Source organism: Arvicanthis niloticus, chromosome 18 (assembly GCF_011762505.2).
Source record: "Arvicanthis niloticus isolate mArvNil1 chromosome 18, mArvNil1.pat.X, whole genome shotgun sequence".
In the NCBI taxonomy this organism is placed as follows: domain Eukaryota; kingdom Metazoa; phylum Chordata; class Mammalia; order Rodentia; family Muridae; genus Arvicanthis; species Arvicanthis niloticus.
This window is the reverse complement of record NC_047675.1, coordinates 1,447,515-1,467,961: the sequence shown is the minus strand read 5'-3', so window position 1 is coordinate 1,467,961 and position 20,447 is coordinate 1,447,515. Positions and strand designations below refer to the sequence as shown.

Sequence of the window (20,447 nt, the reverse complement as noted above, 5' to 3'; positions counted from 1 at the left end):
TTGTGGATAGCTGGTTTCCTAGGACCCAGAACGCAGAACAAGCTGATCTGCACTCTTGACTCCATCTGTGGAAGGTTTAAAAATTTTTAACCCTTTCAGTCCCATATTCACGAAGCCACCATGGGTGGGAAGGCGGTTGTGTTGAGAAGGTTCAGGGTTCCAAAGGCTGGGAACCTGGTGGTAGGCCCAGGAGACACATGGAGTCCAGGAGTTTTCCAAAGCTTTTATTGTTCATGGAGTGGTAAATGGGTGTAGATGGTTTGCACTCCCCCCAAAAGCCAGGGGAAAGCTGGCCTAAATAGGGAGGGGGAAGAGGAGAGGGAATAACTTAATTAGCTACACCCCTGGCCTGTAGATAACTCATTAATATTTTAATCTCTGGAGTTGGAGACCTGTTAATCACACCCTCTACCTGTGTCCTACATGATTGATGGTGCAGGTTAAATGGAGTTACCACATCCAAGGCCCAACCCTTTCCTGTGAAATGGACACATGTTGAGTTCTGAGAGTCTTCTTTTTTTTATATCCATATCTCTCCTGTTTCAAGCAGAGGACAGGGCAAACCTAAGAACCAAGAATATCAAGACTGATATTTTCATATACCCTACGAAGATTAATGATCTGTAGATAGAGTAGAGTGGTGAGAGATACAGTAGGTCCTAGAAGCTCCAACAGGAGTGTTTCCTCATCCCTCTCTAGAACATCCTTTACCCTCTTAATATGTGTGTGTATATACATTTATGCATTTATATAACACCAACTATATATATGTATACACACACAGAGACCTGCTTAGTCTGTATAATGTTGCTTATACATATATGATTTTGTAAGACCCCCAAGAAGGGAAGACTTCCCTCAAGCTTCAGGAATTAGCGGCCACCCAATAACTCACAAGACACCGTTCTTGATGCAACAACAAGAGGTATATTTCGGGATCAGTCGACTGATGGTCAACTCATAACCCACGCAGGAGCAGAGGAATTGACCCCATTGGCTGGGAGTAGAGGGCTTACATAGGGAAGAACCACAAAACAAGGGGAGGTGAGGGGGTAACCAAGGAAACATAACATAAAAACAGAGGAAAGTCCCAAAGAGACCCAACTCATGATTCAGTCAGGGTCATGTGGGAAACATCTTATACACTTATCTTTTGTAAGAATGTAGCCTTGCCCAACCATTTATCTTGCGGTCAGCCAGTTCCTGGGACCACCCAGATGACTTGCATCTTTCTTTGTGGTCAAGAATATGTCTGGTGCTTTGGGCCTTCCCCACCCGCAGGTGGGTTCTCTTCCCTGAGGTCTGAGGAATGTTAATCCAGCAAGTGTCCTCTGACTCAGGGATAATGTACCCCTCCAGGAATGTAGAATGTATCCCGGGATAATGAAGGCCTAAAATCTTACATTCAGTTCCGCTTTCTTGGAACTAGTGAACTTGCATTATTTTGCACAGGTCTAGGCGTCATAAAAACTTCCTATATTTTTCATAAGTTTTCTAAACCTTTCAATTTCAGGTCTGACTTAGTATTAAATAGTCACTTGGGGTGGGTCACATGTTGTTGAGACTTCATGGGTGTGGCTTCCCTGACATTCAAATAGATGCAGTCTCACTGTATCCTTCCTCATCAATCTTTCCACTACCATTCCACAATGTATCCTGAGTTTTAGGTACAGAAGTTATGTTGTAGTTGTATCAGTTGGGTCCTGGGTATTGGTCCTCTGTAGTTTGAAAAGTTCTGGTTTTCTATAATGGTCTCCATTTGTTCAAAAAGTGAGTGCTATACTTATCTGTGGTTATAAGGATAAATGTTTAGAATACAGTTAGGAATTTTGCTAGTTTGGTAGAGTAGGGGTTTTAAGTAGTCTCCAAGAATCATGGCCCCATTATCCTGGTAGTTGGCTAGGTTTCCAGTACCAGGCACAATTTCCTTCTTGTTGGGTGAGCCTTAAGTCTGAGTAGTGAGTTATTGTTCACTATTATACTCTTTATAATACACAATTGCTGATTGTTGTTGTCCTTCATAGGTGTCATCACTCTTGGCTGCTTCCCTTCCTTGGAAGCTAATGGCACCTTTTGATTCAATTAAGTTTAGACCTATGGGAATAAGTTTTGATGTTAGATCTATCTCAGATAGTCAGGTTCTGTATCTAAAGCACATAGTATCTTTACCAATACATACTTATTGTCTATCACCGGGGAGCAGTCAAGAACAATAAAATAGCCTGTAATGTTTGGGGAGTTTCTTGGACTTTGCTGTCCAACAACCCAGATGGGATCTCATCATACTTGGTATTGGGGTTTTTGTTAGTCATTATCAGCCCAGAAATTTTTTTTTCATTTAAACTACATATATGTATGTTTGTTCTCCTCCTTTTGCACTATCTTCCCTAATTTAAGTCCTTCTCTCTAGTTTTCCCATTTCCTCCTTCAAGTCAATTGCTCCTTGTTATTCCTCTCTAATTCTCTTTCCACACCCTGGTCTCTTTTTACTTTCCTGGTTTCTGCAGTTGCTCCAGGTTTCATAGTCACCTCTGAAGATGTGTGGATAGGAGTCTCAGACTTCAAAGAACATGTGACATTTGTTTTCCAGGGCTGGATTACTTACTCACTACATGTTTTCCTAATCCCATTCATTTACCTTCAAATTTTGCAATTTTTTGTATAGATGAATGTAATTCCATAGGATATATGTACCATACTTAGCCATCTGTTAGTTGACAGATCTTTAGATTGTCTAAATTTTCTAGCTATTGTGAATAGAGTGGCAATGAGATGGGGCTCTCACTTGGTAGCCCAGACAGGCCTTTATCTATCAGGAGTCTTCATGCCTCTGCCTCCCAGGTTCTATGATTATATATGTGAAAACCACCAAAACCAGTGTGTTCTTGTTGTGGTAAATCTCCAACCCAAATAAATCCGGTCAAGGAAAACACAACTCAGTATTTATGGATATAAACTGCAAGCCTAGATTGGGCAGATTTACCATTGCACTATTCTCTTCCCCAGCTATGAGATCCCTTACAACTTGCAGTTTTTCCAGGTCACGTTCTTCTCCTCCCTTGTCCTTCCACCTCCTCTCTTCTGTCGCCTCCTTCTCTGGTCAACTTCCTCTTCCAACTCCCCCCTAAGCCTTTTGCTCCACCTCCCCCTCTACTGCCCAATCACTGGCCCCTGCCTTTATTCTACAAATTAAGGTGGACAGAAGGTTCACAAGAGTGCCGATTCGTTCCTCCTCTGCAGCCCCTCCCAGGAAAATGGAACTAGCATCAAAACACGAGGCTGGGGCTACCCACACCATGTTCTAAATGGAGTTATAAAGATAAAGGAGATGAATATTGTTTGGATTTCTGAGGTGCTGCCTCCATCCTGATTAGAAGTTATATAGTTTTGATTTAAAATGTGGACCATGGGTCACATGGAAACCCCTCGAAACATGTTGCCTGCTTTTTCCTCCCATAGTGGTCTTTACAAATGACCTGTGCAGGTGAGGATTTTATCAAAGCTGTATATAACTTGGGGCCCAGCACTGTCGCTACAAGTACTATGAAAATGTGTGCCTTGCAGCTAATGTCATTCACCTATATAGCACTGGTGGTTCTCTTTCTGTCTCATGAGCCCAGCAGCCCTGAGATAATTGATATAAGTCTATCGTCCATTACTCTCCAATGACCAACATTTTACAGATGCTGACTAGGTCCTCATTTCAATGAGTAAGCATTTGTACCAACCTAGACCCTTACAGCATTAAAATAGAGAAAAACATAAACAAGAAAAATACCTTGAGATATCTTTAGTGGCACATAAATTTAATGAATTGAAGAAGTACAATGAGGTGCTAATCTTCCCCCCCCCCCCACTTTTGTACATACTTATTTTCTTCAGTGGGCTCATATAACTTTACTAATAGTACTAAAGCCTGTCTTAAAGATTTCAGAGTAAAATTTGTGCTTAATAATTATTTCACAACCAATATTTTAGGCCTATCTTGATTTGAATACACTTTTATTCCCAGTACAACTTGATATGTTTGAACTAAATGAACAAATCTTTAAAGTGTATTCATTTATTTATTTAACAAATTTTTATTGAATTGTATTCTGCCTCAGCATGGTTTATAATGGTAAAGCAAAGAGTCCATGTGGTAACTTTTTCCCCCTTCTCTTATTTTACCAACTCACTCTGTTTCTCTCTGTTCTGTCCTGTCTAGTCTGAAGTGTCCTGGATTCCCAACAAACATTACTCTGGGATTTATGGCCTGATGAAGCTGGTTTTGACCAAGACTCTACCTGCAAACCTAGAGAGAGTCATTGTCCTAGACACCGACATTACCTTTGCAACAGACATTGCAGAGCTGTGGGCTGTGTTCCATAAGTTCAAAGGTAGGAGCTAGCAAGACGTCCATGCTGGCTTTTAAAAATGTATTTTATTTATTACCAGGGTGTGTATGTGTGTGTGTGTGTGTCTGTGTGTCTGTCTGTGTCTGTTTGTCTGTGTGAGTGTCTTTGCATATCTATATGAGTTCATATTTTCACAGATGCATATGCCATAGTGTACATGTAAGTACAAATTTTGAGAGTCTGTTCTTTCCGTCTACTTTGAATGATAAAAGTTAAATTCAGGTGGCTAGGCTTTCAAGGAAAGCACTTTAATTCGCCGAGCCATCATCTTAGCTGCTGTTTTTATTTTTAATGTGGTCCTAGAGATTCAGCTAGAGCCAAGCAAGCATGTGCCAAACAAGCATATGACCAATTAGCCATACCCCACCCCACATTACATCTGAGAAGGGACATGAGCCTAAGGAGAATATTAATAAGAAATCACAAGTGTAAAAGTTAAAACTCTATTATAATTTCAAAAAAGTTAAAGTAAAACTGAAAGTTGTATTTCTTTAGGAATTGAAGAGATTGGATGCATGTTCATAGGAAAAGTCATTTTAGGTGACTGCATAGTCAGTAAATAATCAGCTATGTTTATTTTTATGCACATGATAAAAGTGTTGGTATACCTTTTGTATGTATATTTTGAAATTTATGTTCCTGTTAATAAAACTAGATTGTCTTATATAATATATCCTGATTACAGTTTATCCTCCCTCTGCTCCTACCTATTTTTTTCCACCTTCCCTTCTCTCTGGATCCACCCCTTTCTTTCTCTATTATAAAACAGGCTTCCAAAGGATAACAAAATAAAAATAATACAATAAGATAAAACAAAATTAACACATTAGAATAATATGATGCATATAGAAAGCAAAGAACAGAAGAAAGGGCACACACACATACACACACACATACAAAAAGATACAGATGCAGAAACCTAGTTGTTTACACACTCAGTAATTTTATAGAAACACAAAAATGAAAGCCATAATAATAAATTAAAATAAATAAAAAAGATAAAAATATAAACAAATAAATAAAAGCCTGGCTGCTAGAGATGTTACTGCTCCTCAGTAGAAGCAGAAATCCAGTCAGCGATAGGGGTCTCAAGGTGTCTTTCGATGAATAACCAGCAGGGATAAAGAGTGTCTCTGCCTCAGACTGAATGAAAGGTTCTGCGGGACTCTGGTTTTACCAGAACAGCCAACGTGTTCCAACTTCTGGAAGGGAAGCACTTGCAGGGCATGTAGCAGCGGTTTTTCCCACTATGAATGTCTAGTGGCTTTTGCTGTCATCTTTATTATTTTAAGCAAGTATGTATGTGTGTATGTATGTGTGTATGTATGTCTGTCTGTCTGGATTTGTAACATTACTCTACCTGTCTGGTCTCTTTTTATTATTTTCATACATGTATGAAGTACATACACATGAATGTGCAGATAGGCACACCTGTGCATGCACATGTATAGTTTACTGCAAGACATCAGGTGTTTTCTATAATTTTCTACCTTATTGCTTTGAGAAAGGGTTTGTTTACCTGGTTTGTTTTTTCTTGTTTTTTTTTTTTTTTTTTTAATGAAGTATGATGATTCTGTTAGAATATCTGGCCAGAAAGCTCTCAGCATGTGTTTCTGTGCCCTTGAATGGTAAAGTACTGGTATGTACATTTATGCGTGGCTTTTTATGTGGGTGCTGAGTACTTAAACTTAAGTCCTTATGCTTACAAAGCAGGTGCTCTTATCTACTGAACTATTTCCCCACACTCTCTTTTTAGATGTTGTTCGAGCAATCATCATTTACCTTAAAGTATCCAAAATTGCATAAGATCAAGTTAGGTGCCTGATATGTGTACCTGACTGACATACATGAGAGAAATATTACATTATGTTGGTCTATATGTTGGTCTACTCTAATAGTACCTGTCCGAAGATCTTACTTAACATTACCTGTTTTTTTTTTTTTTTTAAACTTCTTTCACACTCTAGCCAAATGCAGAGAAATTTCTTTATTTCTTTCTTAGTTCTATTTCTTTTTGAGTTGCACTCTGGCTTCTATGTTTAAACTCTCTCCACCTTGTCTCTTAACTGTTTCAAGGGTGAGCTAGTGGTTTATGGTTTCAAATCACAGTATTCTCATTAATCCTGGGATATTCCTATTCAATTCTTTTTTCACTCATGACAGAGAGTAGATTCCTTCTCTATCCTTGTCACTGCCTCTGATTCTGGGGACCTTTATAGGTCTCTGCTAATTAAACCAAATGCTTGGCAATGCATAATGATGGCATAATGACACCTTGGATGCTCCCTTGTCAAGATAAAAATGGATTTATGTGAGTCAATAATGACACTAAGGAAAAGATCATTGGGAAAGAAGAAAACATGCATGTCAATCCTCCCTCTTCTTCCCAGCCTGCCAGGATCTGCCTTTTTACTTCCCGATTAAGCTTGCATGGGTACAGGGATTGGCTCAAGGCCAAACTCAGAAAAGGTGTGCGCCTTGGCTCCTGTCTATTGCTGGTTTCAAATTCCACAGTAATTTTTGTTGGTTCCTCCTTTCAAAGCCATGTTGAACTCATGTGGGGATAGTTTTTCTTTAATTTTGTGCAGTTTGATCTGTAATTTTATGCTGCTGTTCGGTGTTTAATGATGCATTTATTCTGCAGGCATTATTGCATCCCTACTGAGTGTCAGGCAGTGTGCCTGGCTCTGGAAATAAGATAGTGAGTAATAAAGGGACAGTGAGACTTATCATGGGAAGAAGAGAAGTCATCTTAGAGAGTCTTGCAGGGAAATGGTAGCTGTGCTGTCTAGTTGGATCAGAGGAATGCTTATGAACCATAGAAGCCTACCACTTGTCTTCTGGAAAACAAAACTTATGGCTTCCACAGCTTAGACTCTGTGTAAAGAGAGCCAGGCCTTAGCTATCTCTGAAGACAGCCTGAATTGAAGAGACTCTTGTTGCCATTGGCCAGACCCCACTAGTGGGGTAATGACAGAAAAGGGGATCTATTGGAGAACTCTATGAAGACTGCCTTAGACCTGGTCTTCACAGTCTTGCTTTCTACCCCTCTGTTTCACCTTCTTCCCTGACAAACCTGTGCTATACTAATTTGATCTTAACCTTCCAACAACATAACCCACCCACATCAGGACCTCTACATCGCTCTAAGAAAGATGGAACTCAGCAAATACACCACAGGAGTCCTCCAGCTGCAGAGCTGTAGCTAACTGCTCACAGCTGAGAACTTACAGCTTACAGTCGTAGCTACTGTGTTGCTTAAGTTACTGAAGCCAAGAGTGCTATAAGGGAAGAAAGGCATTGGTGCTCTTGCCCCTCCCAGTGATGGTTGGAGATCTTAGAACTGGAGGATCCTGGTCCTTAGCTTAGAGTGCTGGGTCACGTTCAAGGATAGAAGGATAGGGATGAATTAAGTTGAGTTAATGAACTATATTATATTTGTTCTTTCTTTTTTTTTTTTTAGTTCATTTCCAGCATTACTCAGTACCCTGCCATAGAGAGGAATCTTATTAGATGCTACTGTTCACTAAAGCAGTGATTCTCAACCTTCCCAATGCTCTAACACTTAATACAATTCCTCATATTATGGTAACCTACAAGCATACAATTATTTTCTTTCCTATTTCCTGTCTGATATGAGATCCCTGTGTAAAGGCCATTTAACCACCAAGGGCTCACAGCCCACAGGTTGAGAACCTCTGTCCTGAAGCAACTCAGAACAAGGCACCTGCCTTCACAGAGCTCCTTGGTAGGCCAGACTACACTACATCTTTATCTATCACCTTCAAGGAGTATAAAATGGGAGCTTTTCACCATGCCCTCTCTTCCCATTTTTTCCTAAGGAAATATAGAGGTAAAAATAAAAAATAAAATAGGTAAAATTTACTGTTTCTCATATCAATGTCTTTCTACCTTTTTTTCTAAGTTAGAACTAAGGAAGGTTATGAGCAAAAAGAAATTTTCACAGCCCACCCCACCCCCCTCCTGAAATGTAGGATGTTCTGGTCCAAAGGGAGAATTCCAATCTCATCAAGACAGTGGCACTTAACTTCATTCACTGTAAACATATAGATTGGCCATGACCATCTTTGTTGACGGACAGGTCAAGATCTGTTGCGGGTCTTTAATTAAGACAAAACACTAGAGCTGCCAACATTGCTGCTGGTATAGAATATCCCTCTAACTTGATTCCACAAAAATCAACTAAAGACACAATCCTTGCCTCAGCTTCTGCCTTTGGGAGAGGTCCCATATCTCTTCGCTTCTGCCTTTTCTCAATAGCAGATCCCTCCGTGTCCATATAAACAGGCTGCAACCTCACTCAGCTTGTATCAGCCACTGGATGGTTTTTCAAATTCTGTGTAGGCTCTGACTATAGCAGTTACAGGAAGATTTTCTGAGAATATAAATAATAGATCCCGCTTGTGGTTAGCAACATAATCAGATACTGCATTTGTCATAACTATACATCATCTCTCAGAGATTCATGTGCTGAAATCTTCCCCAAGTGGTATTACTGGTTGAGGAGGTGGTGAAGACTACAAAAGGTGTGGCTTTGTTGGGGAATTAGTTTTGGGGAGCATGGTTTGGAAAGATTCACCCTGTCCCAGCCCCTGCCTAGTTCTCTCGACTTTCTAGCCACTATGAAATGAGTTCTGCCTTGCTCTGCCCTCTTTGCCATGATTTTCTGCCTCATCCTAAGCCCATAGAAAAAGTTCTAAGTGACCATAAACTAAAATCTTTGAAAATGAACCAAAGTAAATATTGCCTTCTTTTAAATTATATAAATTAAATATTTGCAATCTAAAACTAAGTAGCGAAGTGATGATCGACAAAATCTTGAACCTGTCACTTAATAATATATTATTCCAGATACCAAATACCTTTTGACAGTTGGTAATGTTGTGGGAATATAAGGACCTAAGCTGTTTATTTAGACAGAAATGGAGACAGAAAGGTGGAATGGATTCCCATGCAAGTGGGTGGTTAATATGCAGCAGGGTGCAAATGAGGGTTCTCACAGAAAAGTGACATTTAAGCAAATACATGAAAGTTGGCCAAACAAGTGAGCAAGTAGGTATGCCGAGAGGGAGCATAGGCCACTGTTCTTATCACAAGGAGCATCAGACACACAAACTGCTATGAGTAGATAGGGGACAGGGTCAACTTCAGAATGGAATGGAGTAACCCATTCCATTGGCTGGAGTCTTTGCATGTTAACACTGTGGGACCTATGGAGGACAATGAAATGTTGCCTTTTCTTTTATCAATTTGATCATTGTTGCTGTGCTTAGGTGACTAGAAGGAAGCAAGAAAAACATTTCAGGGACTTCCAGTAATCCTACTTCGTGATGACTTGAGCTACAGCATGTGAAAAGCTAGAAGTTTTCACTTTAGAACACATTGTAAAAATTGAGTCATCTGCAAATTCTAGAAAATAAGGTAGGAGGTGATCACAGGTGGCTGGGCTAGTGTGGTATTATGGATTACACTGGGTGGTAATAATAGAGGTCAGAGGAAAGGTCAGTCGTTGTTGTAAGCCCTGATAAACTTGAGATGACCACCTGGACATCAGCATGGAGAAGCAAGGAGGTGGGCCGAGAGACGAATGTTTATGAAGCAAAGGGAGATGAATATTGTCAATTGTTCCTGAAACCAACTAGAAGTTTTATGCATTTCAGAGTTCAGTAAACTAGGCCTGGGCACATTGTTATTCTAGTCTAGGCAGTTATTACCTGACAAAGCTGACTCCAAACTTCAGCTTTAGAGTTTGTGATCTGTCACTTCATGTCACTTGTTTAGGATTCCCACTGGGGTAGTGAAATGGCACCTACTAGTCTGAGGGTAGGGGTTAGATCAGTTATGGCTTGGGGGTCCTATGTACCTGAGCTAACTGTAGGATCTGACTGTAGCAGTTACAGGCAGATGTTCTGAGGGTATAAATAATAGATGTATGCCCATGCATAATTAGAGCAAGGAAGAAGGCCTTGGTAAATAATGAAGATAATGTTCTGGCCCAAGAGGACAGTGCCTTCTCTTGAAGAAGAACATGTTGACACAGGGTAAAAGGTGACCTTCAAACAAATATGACCAGCCTCAATAATATGTTGTCACCACCCTGTTTATCTTTGTGTGATACTTGGTTTGCTGGCCACTAGGCATCTTTTCAGTGCAACTCACATTTTTTCGCATTGAATTTGTACTTAGCACTCAGCTAAACAGTCCATAGGTGAATTCATTCCTCACAGTCTAGCATGAAGTGATTACTGCTAATGTTCTTATTTTAACCATTTGGGAAAGAATTCGTACTGAAGTATAATGTTTAACCTAAGGGCTGAGTTCTCAAGGTGCAGAAATGAGATTCTGTCTCACGGAGTCTACTTTAATTCTTTGCGCACCTGAGATGAGAAGTAAGAAACAGCATTATGTGAAGAAAACTGTCTCTGGAAATGCAAAAGGAAAGAACGCTAAGTGATATATGTAAGCCTGTTTGTTCAGGTAAGAGATATGGTGATGCAGGCACCCAGATCCTGCATATAGAGCTATGAAAGAGACTTCAAGGCACTGATGACAATGAGTAGTTTCACCAAAATCCAAGTAGATCCTTGGACTGCAGGCCATGCCTATCATCTGAGTGGTGGAAAGTAGGTGTAGACCCAATAGTTCTACACTTGGACTCTTCATGGAGAAAAAAGCTAAGGCCATGTTGAGGTACACCAGTAACTGTTGAGTATTCACATATTTACATGTTTAATCTTAGTCTCCCATGCCTTAGTAGTAAGAGGCAGAAGAGGACAGACAGTAGGAGGTGATTCATTCATGAAATTTAACAGCATGAGACTCATGCTCATATGAAAGAGACCTGGTTGAGTTTGTTTACCTCTTTTATTATGCACACAATTAGAAGGTACTATCCCTGGAGGAGAGAACTGGTATTCCCCAGCTCTAATTGTGACATGGATTTTTCAAGTTTCAGGAACTATAGTAAACCTGTTTATGGGTGATCCATTCAAATGTGCTTTGTTACAGGGACTCCCTGACTTCTCTGAGCCTATATGAAGTAGGAATGATGCTAATGGGGTCTTTGTGGGACCTGCACAAGATAATGCGTGTTACTCCATTTATTTTCTGTTTTCTCTAAGGATTCCTGCTAGAGTAAGAGCAAGTTGAATAATGAATTAATTTGTATGTGTTCCATTACTTCACAGCTATGTCCATGGAGCCCTTGGGCTGGGGCTAGGTTTAAATATAAAATATCAGACAAACTGAACACAAAAAACCATGGAAGTCTACTTCAGAAAGGAATTTTGGGGAACTTTTAAGCTTCTATCCAGGTGCCTTGCAGGAGTTTTCTTCCAGTGTCTTCCAAGTTCTACTTGTTTTATCTTGCCTAGCTCTCTGACTGCCTGTTCCCTGATGGTACTGGTAGAACACAAAGAACATAGGAAAGAATGAGACCAACTTTCAAGTCCCTGCTGGTAGCCTGCTTATCATCAGGGTAAGCCTGATCTCACAACCTCATCGATGCAACAGTAGGTAGAAAATATTCCTGTGTTCTTAGAGTGGTGGGTTGAAGTTTGAGAGTGACTCAGTGATCCAGTATTCTTTGGATACTCAGAAAACATTGTACCTTTACATTTTCCTTCTTCCTAGAAGTTTAGTTAACCATTTGAAAGGTGACATTGTTACATGTTGGAGCATCTTCTGGGTATATGCCCAGGAGTGGTGTATCTAGGTCCTCAGGTAATGCGATGTTCAATTTTCAGAGGAACCATCAGATGATTTCCAGAATGGTTGCACCAACTAGCAATCCCACCAACAATGGAGGATTGTTCCTCTTTCCCCACATCCTTACCAGCATCTACTATCACCTGAGTTTTTGATCTTAGCCATTCTGACTTGTGTGAGGTGGAATCTCAGGGTTGTTTTGATTTACATTTCCCTGATGACTAAGGATGTTGACTTCTCTGAGCCTAAATGAAGTAGGATGTATGCTTCACCATGTTCATAGCAGCCTTATGTATAATAGCCAAAAGCTGGAAAGAACCTAGATATCTTTCAACAGAGGAATGGATACAAAAAAAAAAAAAAAAAAAAATGCCGTACACAATGGAATATTACTCAGCTATTAAAAACAATGAATTCAAGAAATTCTTAGGTAAATTGATGGAACTAGAAAATATCATCCTGAGTGAGGTAACCCAATCACAAAAGAACATACATGGTATTCACTCACTGATAATTGGATATTAGCCCAGAAGTTTGAAATACCCAAGATTCAACTCACAGACCATATGAAGAAGGAAGACCACCTGTGGGTGCTTTGGTCTTTCTTAGAAGGTGTAACAAAATACTCAAGGGAGCAAATATGGAGACAAAGTGTGGGACAGAAATGGAAGGAGGGGACATCTGGAGACCATTCCACTTGGGTATCCATCCCATGTGCAGTCACCAAAGTTAGATGCTGATGTGGATGTCAGGAAGTCCATGCTGACAGGAGCTGTCTCCTTAGAGGTCTGCCAGAGACTGACATATTTAGAGGTGCATGCTCACACCTAACCATTGAACTGATCCAGGGGTTCCCAGTGGAGGAGTTAGAAAGAAGACTGAAGAAGCTGAAAAGATTTGCGGCCCCATGAGGAGAGCAACAATACCAACCAACCAGAGCTCCCCAGAGTCTAAACTACCAGCCTGGGAGTACATAGGGAGGGACCCATGATTCCATCTGTATATGTAGGGGAGGATGGCCTTGTTGGGCATAGGTGGGGGAGAAGATCCTTGGTCCCATGAAAGCTAGAAGCCAAGTGTGAGGGAATTCGAGGGTGGGGAGGTGGGAGTGGGGGGGAGGTGGGGGCACATCTTCATAGAAGAAGGAGGAGGGGGGATGGGATAGGGGGTTCCTGGGCAGGGGGGGGGGTATGGGGTAATGGGATAACATCTGAAATGTAAATAAAATATCCAAGAAAAAAAAAGATTAAAAAAAAAAAGGTGGTACTGATTTTTCTCTTTAGCTGATACAAAAGGAATCAAAGTGGAGGTTTCAGGACAGCCACACGACACCTTATCTTCCAGGTTCTCTTGATTAACGATGTCCCCTTTATGCTAGTCTCATACAATCTTTCCAAGTCCTGTAGACAGTTTTCCCTCATCTCACATTGGCTCTAAATGCTTTTTAAACTGGAGAGACAGCTTGGCTTCAGCAAAGAAAAATAGAACTTTAAAAAAATATATATAAATTCTTGAATGAAGAAGCCTTACCATGACACCTGTAGCCTGCCACCAACTGTGTGACAGTCAGTACAGAAGCTGGAATTCAGTAGGGAAGATTCTTTTTGTTCGTCAGTCATCCAATCTAGCTATGAGCCTGAAACATTTCTTTCTAATTTGTAGCAAGTTTTAAAAGAATTTTTTGTACACTCAATATCAGTAGGGCTCTTACCCAGTTTCCAAAGTGTTCATTGTTCTTTTTTGGGGGTGGAATGGGGTTTGGCATAGGTTCTTTATATGTTGTCTGTGTATCTGTATATGTGTGTATGTGTGTGTATCATATAGTTGATATATATTTGATATATATGCTTGATACATATCAAATAATATATGATGTATAAGTTATATTAATATATATCTTTATATTAAATAATATATAATATCAAAGGCTTTGAATGTAAAGACCTGGAATTGCAGATGTGCATCATCACACTGAGCTTTGGTTATTTGTTTGTTTGTTTGTTTGGTTTGGTTGGTTGGTTGGTTTTAATGTCTACCTTGGGGTCTATATATTACTTGGAGAATTTCTACAGTCTTTTGCAACCTTCAGTCCTCTCTGTACTTGATTCCCTCCTGTTCTCTTCCCACGTGGAAGCAGAAGCAAGCATTCTGAGTCACGTAGATATATATGGTGTTCACAGCAGCTCAGCAGACATGCATGTCACTGGAGAAGCATCAAGAATTACATCCCTGACAATATTGTTGTAAAGGTTTTTATTATTCCCATATTACCTTTGATGTGACTGTGCTTTTTCTTAGACATCAGAGAGATTGTTTTAGCCTTAGAACTTTATTATTGTTATTGGTTTTTGGTTCGTTTTGTTTTGCCTCGTAAAAGTGAAAGTGTGATACCTTAATAATGACTTGCTTCTAGTAGTTAAGTCTTATAATGGCTCTGCCTTGCACATTGTTCAGTAAAGGGTAGCTTGCTTCCATCCTATCTATGTACTTTTTTCCTGATTTTTTTTTTTTCTGAGATGCTTGAGAGTTAGGAGATGGACATTTGACTCTGTCCCTCCTCACTCTATGTCTTTCCCTGCTTCCTCACATGCTTCTTTACTTCATCATGCCTTCTCTTTTTTCCTCTTCCTTGTTTGTCTATTTTCCTCCCATATACTTTCTTCCTCCCTTCATTTTTCTTCCCGTTCTTTCATATTCTTATTTCTTCTCATCCCTAGTACCCACTCCCTTTTTCTTCTCTCCTGCCTTGCTTTTCATCTTCACAGATTTCCCCTTTTTTTTCTTTTTGAGGACAGTTATTTTCTTCCCTCTTTTAAATCAATTTATATATTCACTTTGTATTGCTATTGAAACTCTGCTCTGCATATTCCCTCCTCACATAACCACTCCCTTACCCCTTCTCCCCTTCTTCTCTGACAAGGGGGCAGGGGTGTGCCAAACCACCCTGGCATATCAAGTCACTATAGAGCTAGGCAAATCCTCTCCCACTGAGGCCAGACAAGGCATCCCAGTTAGGGGAACAGGATCCAAAGGCAGGCAACAGAATAAAAGACAGCACTCACTCTAGTTATTGGGGGACCTGCATGAAGTCCAAGGTGCACGTCTGCTACATATGTGTGGGGCTGGGGAGGCCTAGGCTAAGTCCCTGAATGCTCTTTGGTTGGTGGTTCAGTCTCTGGATGACTCTGTTTGTTTTCTTGTTGAGTCCCTCTCCCTTCCAGGTCCTTGAATCCTTCTCCCCCAACTATTCCACAAGACTTCCAGTGTTCTGTCTAATGTTTGATTGTGGGTCTCTGTGTCTGTTTTGGTCAGCTGCTGAATAGAGCCTCTCAGAGGACAGTTATGATAGGCTCTTGTCTAGAAGCATGACAGAGTATCATTAATAGTGTCAGGGACTGGTTCTTGCTCATGGGATGGGTCTCAAGTTGGGTCAGTCATTAGTTGGTCATTCCCTCAGTTTCTGTTCCATGTTTGTTCCTGCACTCTCTGTAGGCAGGACAAATTTTGGTTAAAGGTTTTTGTAGGTGGGTTGATATCTTTATCTCTCTACTTGGAGTCCTGCCTGGCTAAGGAGGTGGCCATTTCTTCCACATCTAGGAGTTGTAGCTAGAGTCACCTTCATAGTCTCCCTGAAGCTTGTCCCCCTTTCAGGTCTGTGGAATCTCCTAGAGATGTCCACCCACTACTAATGCCCGAGTTCTGCTCATTTTCCTAGCCCTCCCTGGTTCTCCCTGTACCTGATCCCCAGCAGTTAACAGTGCATGAGATGTTTCTCTCTGGTGTCTACAGAGAAATCTTCCTAGAGCCTGCCTGCCTGTGTCACTAAAGAGGAGTCAATGATAGAATCTGCCTTGAAATTTGGCTGACCTTGGAATCCATTCTCCTGACCACTAGTTTCTAGGTACTCCTAAATAAAGTTTTTGACAGTAGACATATTTCTTGACAGATATGTGAAACAATGTGAGGTAGAACAGAGTCAAGAAGGAGTGGGAAGAATGATATGGGTACCTTATTCTTTACATCTGCATTCATAGGAACAACATATGCTCAAGGTTGAGGTCCAAAGAATAAGGGATAAGAGGAACAGCTGGAGACAACTGCAGCTCACTCAAACGGTGGCTCATGTTCTTCCCTGGTGTTGCCTCTGGTCCCATGACCTCTCTTGCCTCATCTCCTTAAATTTCTTCATGTCTTTGCTCAGACATTAGCTTCTATCAGGACATGCTTAAAGGGTCTTATTTAATCCTGCAGTCAGAAGTCTATTCCTGTTTCTCTCCCCAATTCTCAATCTCAGTTTCCAGTCTCACTCACTGCCTTCTCATCTGATGACTCAGCAGATGACTGCCCTGTCCTATCTATCCATTGCTGCACATCTGAGTGCCCTAAGTATAGAACATCATTTCTTGTCTTGCACACTCTTATATAAGCACTAAGAGACCAAGAAACAGATGCCATATTCCTGGTATGTCTGATACCTGTGTGTGGCATATAAGAGATACTCAGTAAATGTTTGGTTCGTGGAAGATAGATGATGAAAAACAGATTTGGAGGGATAAGGCAGGAAGAATAGGAAATATCTGGAGAGTACATATCAGCCTTAGGTTGATTAAAAGATGAGTTCGTTAAACGATGTGTCAGAATTCCAGTGGAATGTTGAGTTTTCAACATTTGTATTTGGCTGAATATGGGGACCTTATAAAAGGTGAGGCAGGAAGCCAGTAGCAGAGATTCCCCCACTTAGCCACATGCCATTTATTTCAGGTTCTTTGGTAGATGGCAAAAATTGTAGCTAGTCCCAAATCCTGTATATACTGTTTTGTCGTATACATACATATCCATGACAAAGTTTAATCCATATGCTCAATAAACAAAAGTGACAATAATAGAACAGTTATAACATGCACTATAATAAACATTCTGAAAGCTATGTTTTCTGTCCGTAATCTCACTGTGCTTTCTTTTCAGTTAGAACTTCAGCCCTACAGCTTCTCTTTGGGAACTCTCGTTGGCAAGATCACTTCTCTAGCAATCTGGGACCACTGTTAAATAAAATAATGGCTACTTTGAACATCAGCACTGTTATCTGCTCTTAACAGTGACTAAGTGACTGTCAGGCAGGCAGGATTGACACCAAGAAATGATTCATATCTCTGGTAGGATAGCATATCATTATATCACACTGTGACTGTTGGGAGTCTCTATCTGTGCAGGCCTGTTCGTTCCCCATCTTTCAGAATCCTCTGTCTATGCAGGTCTTAGTACACATGAACTATTGGAAGCTTCTTCCTGTGTGGCCTAGCCAAGGAGTAAAGATAGTTCCTACGTCCATATCTCCTGCCATAAGAGTATAGTGTGCCATGGAGTCCTGGGATAGTGCAGGGAAGCATGTCCCTCCATTGCCAGGATCTCTCAACTCTAATTGGTTTCTACTGATTAGATGGTGTCTTTGAAATCATAGGAGTCAATATCTGACCAAAAAATGTCCAAAAGATTGTTTTTAGGTCATAGAAAGAAGTTCTGGTTATAGATATGCCTTTTCTCCCTGCCCCTCCTCTTTCCATTTCAAATGCCCATCCTCAGGGTGATGGCATAAAGAAAATGAGGCTTTTTATTGGAGTTTCTTGGCATCTTCTTGCTGTCTTTATGATTTTTGCATTGTTTGGGTCATTGAACCCTTATTATGACAAAATGGAGATAATAAGTGTCATAAAGTATTGGTGTCAGGGTTTGCTCACTGGATTTTCATCATTATAAGGGAATACCTGAGTGCTGTAGAGTATGATTCCCTGAGCAAAGTAGCTGCCATCTTCCTTAGATCAGCTTTGTCTGCTTGTAAGGCTCCATCAGTATTGAGATTGTTCCTTGTTAACATAACCTTTTAGAAAGAGAGGGTATAGAGGATTATTGTAACTTTATTTCCTCCCAGCTATTTGTGGAATTCCAATAAATTGCACAAGGCCTCTGCTTTTAGATTAAGGGAAGTACTGTGGTTTGAATGAAAATGGGCCCCATAGGTCATAGGAAGTGTCACTATTGGGAAGTTTGGCCTTACTGAAGGAAGTGCGTCACTGGGGATGGGCTTTGAGATTTTGTATGCTTACATCAGGCCCAGTGTCTCTCTCTTCCTGCTGCCTGCTGGTCCAGGTGTAGATCTCTTAAGTAATTCTTCAGAACACCTTCTGCCTATATTGCCACAATGCTTCGAAAAGGTCATGCCGTAGGTGATATTCCTGGAGTACACTTTAAGGTGGCTAAAGTAGCCAATGTGCCTCTTTTGGCTCTATACAAAGGCATGAAGGAAAGGCCGAGATCACAAAATTTGACAATGGAAACACAGTAAGTTTCATATTCTGGAGAAAAAGAAAGAAGAGCTGGGGAATTTTTTCTTTTTTTTTTTTTGAAACAGCAGCTATGTGTCAGAGCAGGCTACTCCTAAGAGCTGCCTGGAGGCCCAGCTCATCCTTGCATATTACACTTCAGCTTCTCACTCTCTCAATGTGAATAATACTTCAGGGGTCAAATCTGTAATTCTCCTAACTTTGCAGGTATTTGTTATATTATTTCAGTTCCAGGATGCTGAGTTTTCTCCTTACACCATTTCAGAAGATGTGGATTACAAAAGCAACTTGAGCGATAGTTGCCTTCTCCTAGAAAATGTTTTCATAGATCCTATATTTAGTGGCCTCTTATAATCCTAAGAAAAAGTATTATCTTTATCAGTATATTTTTGTAGCTTCTCCTTTTACTCTTGAGTAAGGAAAGAAAGGAAAGTGTGGACTTGTCCTGGTTTTTGCATTCTTAATCCTTTATTGTTGTTGAACTGTTTAGAAAACATTAATATATATATATATATATATATATATATATATATATATATATATATATATATATATATCCTTGCTGGAGTAGGTGTGTCAGAAGGAGGAGAGGCTTTGTGATTTCAAAAGCCTATGCCAGGTGCGCATGCACACGCGCACACACACACGCACACACACACATGCACGCACACATGCACGCACGCGCACACACACCTTTCTCTTTTCTGCCTGTGTGTCCGTCAGTATATAAGCCTGACTGTCTACCTGCATTCAGACCCTTTCCCTGATAATGACCTGATCTTCTAAAACTGTAAGCAAATTCCCAATTAAGTACTTTCTTTTGTATGAGTTGTTTTGATCATGTGCTTCTCACAGCATAAAACCATCATGTCAAGGTTGGATAAGGCAACCCAGTAGGAGGGAAAGGATCCCAAGAGCAGGCAAAAAAATCAGATGCACTGTCATTTATTCTGTTAGGAGTCCCACAGGAATACCAAGCTACACAGCCATGATATATATGCAGAGAACCTAGCTCAGATTCATACAGGTCTGTGATTATCACTTCAGTCTCTGTGAACCCTATGAACTTAGCTTAGTTGAGTCTATGGGCCATGTTTTTTTTTTTTGTTTTGTTTTGTTTTGTTTTTTTGGTTTTGGTTTTGTTTTTTTGTTTTGTTTTGTTTTGTTTTTTGTCTTACGTTCTTTCCTCACTCTCTTCTGTGTGGTTCCCCTTGCTCTGCCTAATGTTTGGCTGTGGGTCTCTGCATCTGCTCCCATCAGTTGCAGGATGGTGCCAGCAACTGGACTAGGCATGAACCTATGAGTATAGCAGAATAACATTAACAATCATTTCATTCATGTTTTTTCCAGTCATGTTCAATTTTATCCTGGGTCATTGAGCTGTCTAACCTGTGCTTCCTCTCCATCAAAGCAGTGTCAGGTTTGGGCTTCCTTTCGTGGTCTGGGCTTTAACTCATTGGTTAGACACTCACAGAAGGTCTGTAGCAGCACTTCTTGTAGACAAGACAGATTGTAGGTTGAGGGTTTTATGGCTAGATTAGTGTCCCTGCCCTACTAATGGAAGCCTTCAGGCTTCATCTCCCCCAGTTGAGTCTTCTTTAGGATCACTTTTGTAGATTCTAGGGAGTTTCCACTGCACTAGTTTCTATATTCACCACCCACCCACCCAAAAAGAAGAATTTATGGTTTTGGCAGACTGACTTTGATTGCTTGTTATTATTTGATCATGGGTCTGGGGTAACCTCTGCCATTACAATCTTGGGGAATGGCCTTATATACGTCTGACTGGCTGGGGTGCTTGCTGTCTTCTGGTAACTGAGTTGCGGAGACCACCTAATTGTCTCCTGGAAGCAAGCATGTGCCAGGTGTGGGCAGCAAGAGAGGAAATGGGCACAAAGCCCAGGATGAAAACAGCATTGTGGATTTTCCCTGAGAATAGATGTAATGTATAACAACTAAAGAATCCTGAGCAAAAGCAAAGGAA

At 40.5% G+C, this 20,447-nt stretch overlaps 1 protein-coding gene across 6 annotated transcripts in view; it reads left to right on the top strand.

Moving 5' to 3' along the window:
* Large1 (LARGE xylosyl- and glucuronyltransferase 1) overlaps window positions 1-20,447 on the top strand; it is a 425,417-nt gene that overhangs the window by 250,596 nt on the left and 154,374 nt on the right. For all 6 annotated transcript variants that reach the window (XM_034522395.2, XM_034522396.2, XM_076915421.1 and 3 more), the window contains one exon: window positions 4,208-4,379. In XM_034522395.2, the coding sequence (XP_034378286.1) occupies window positions 4,208-4,379 (172 nt within the window). The remainder of the gene's footprint in view (window positions 1-4,207; window positions 4,380-20,447) is intronic.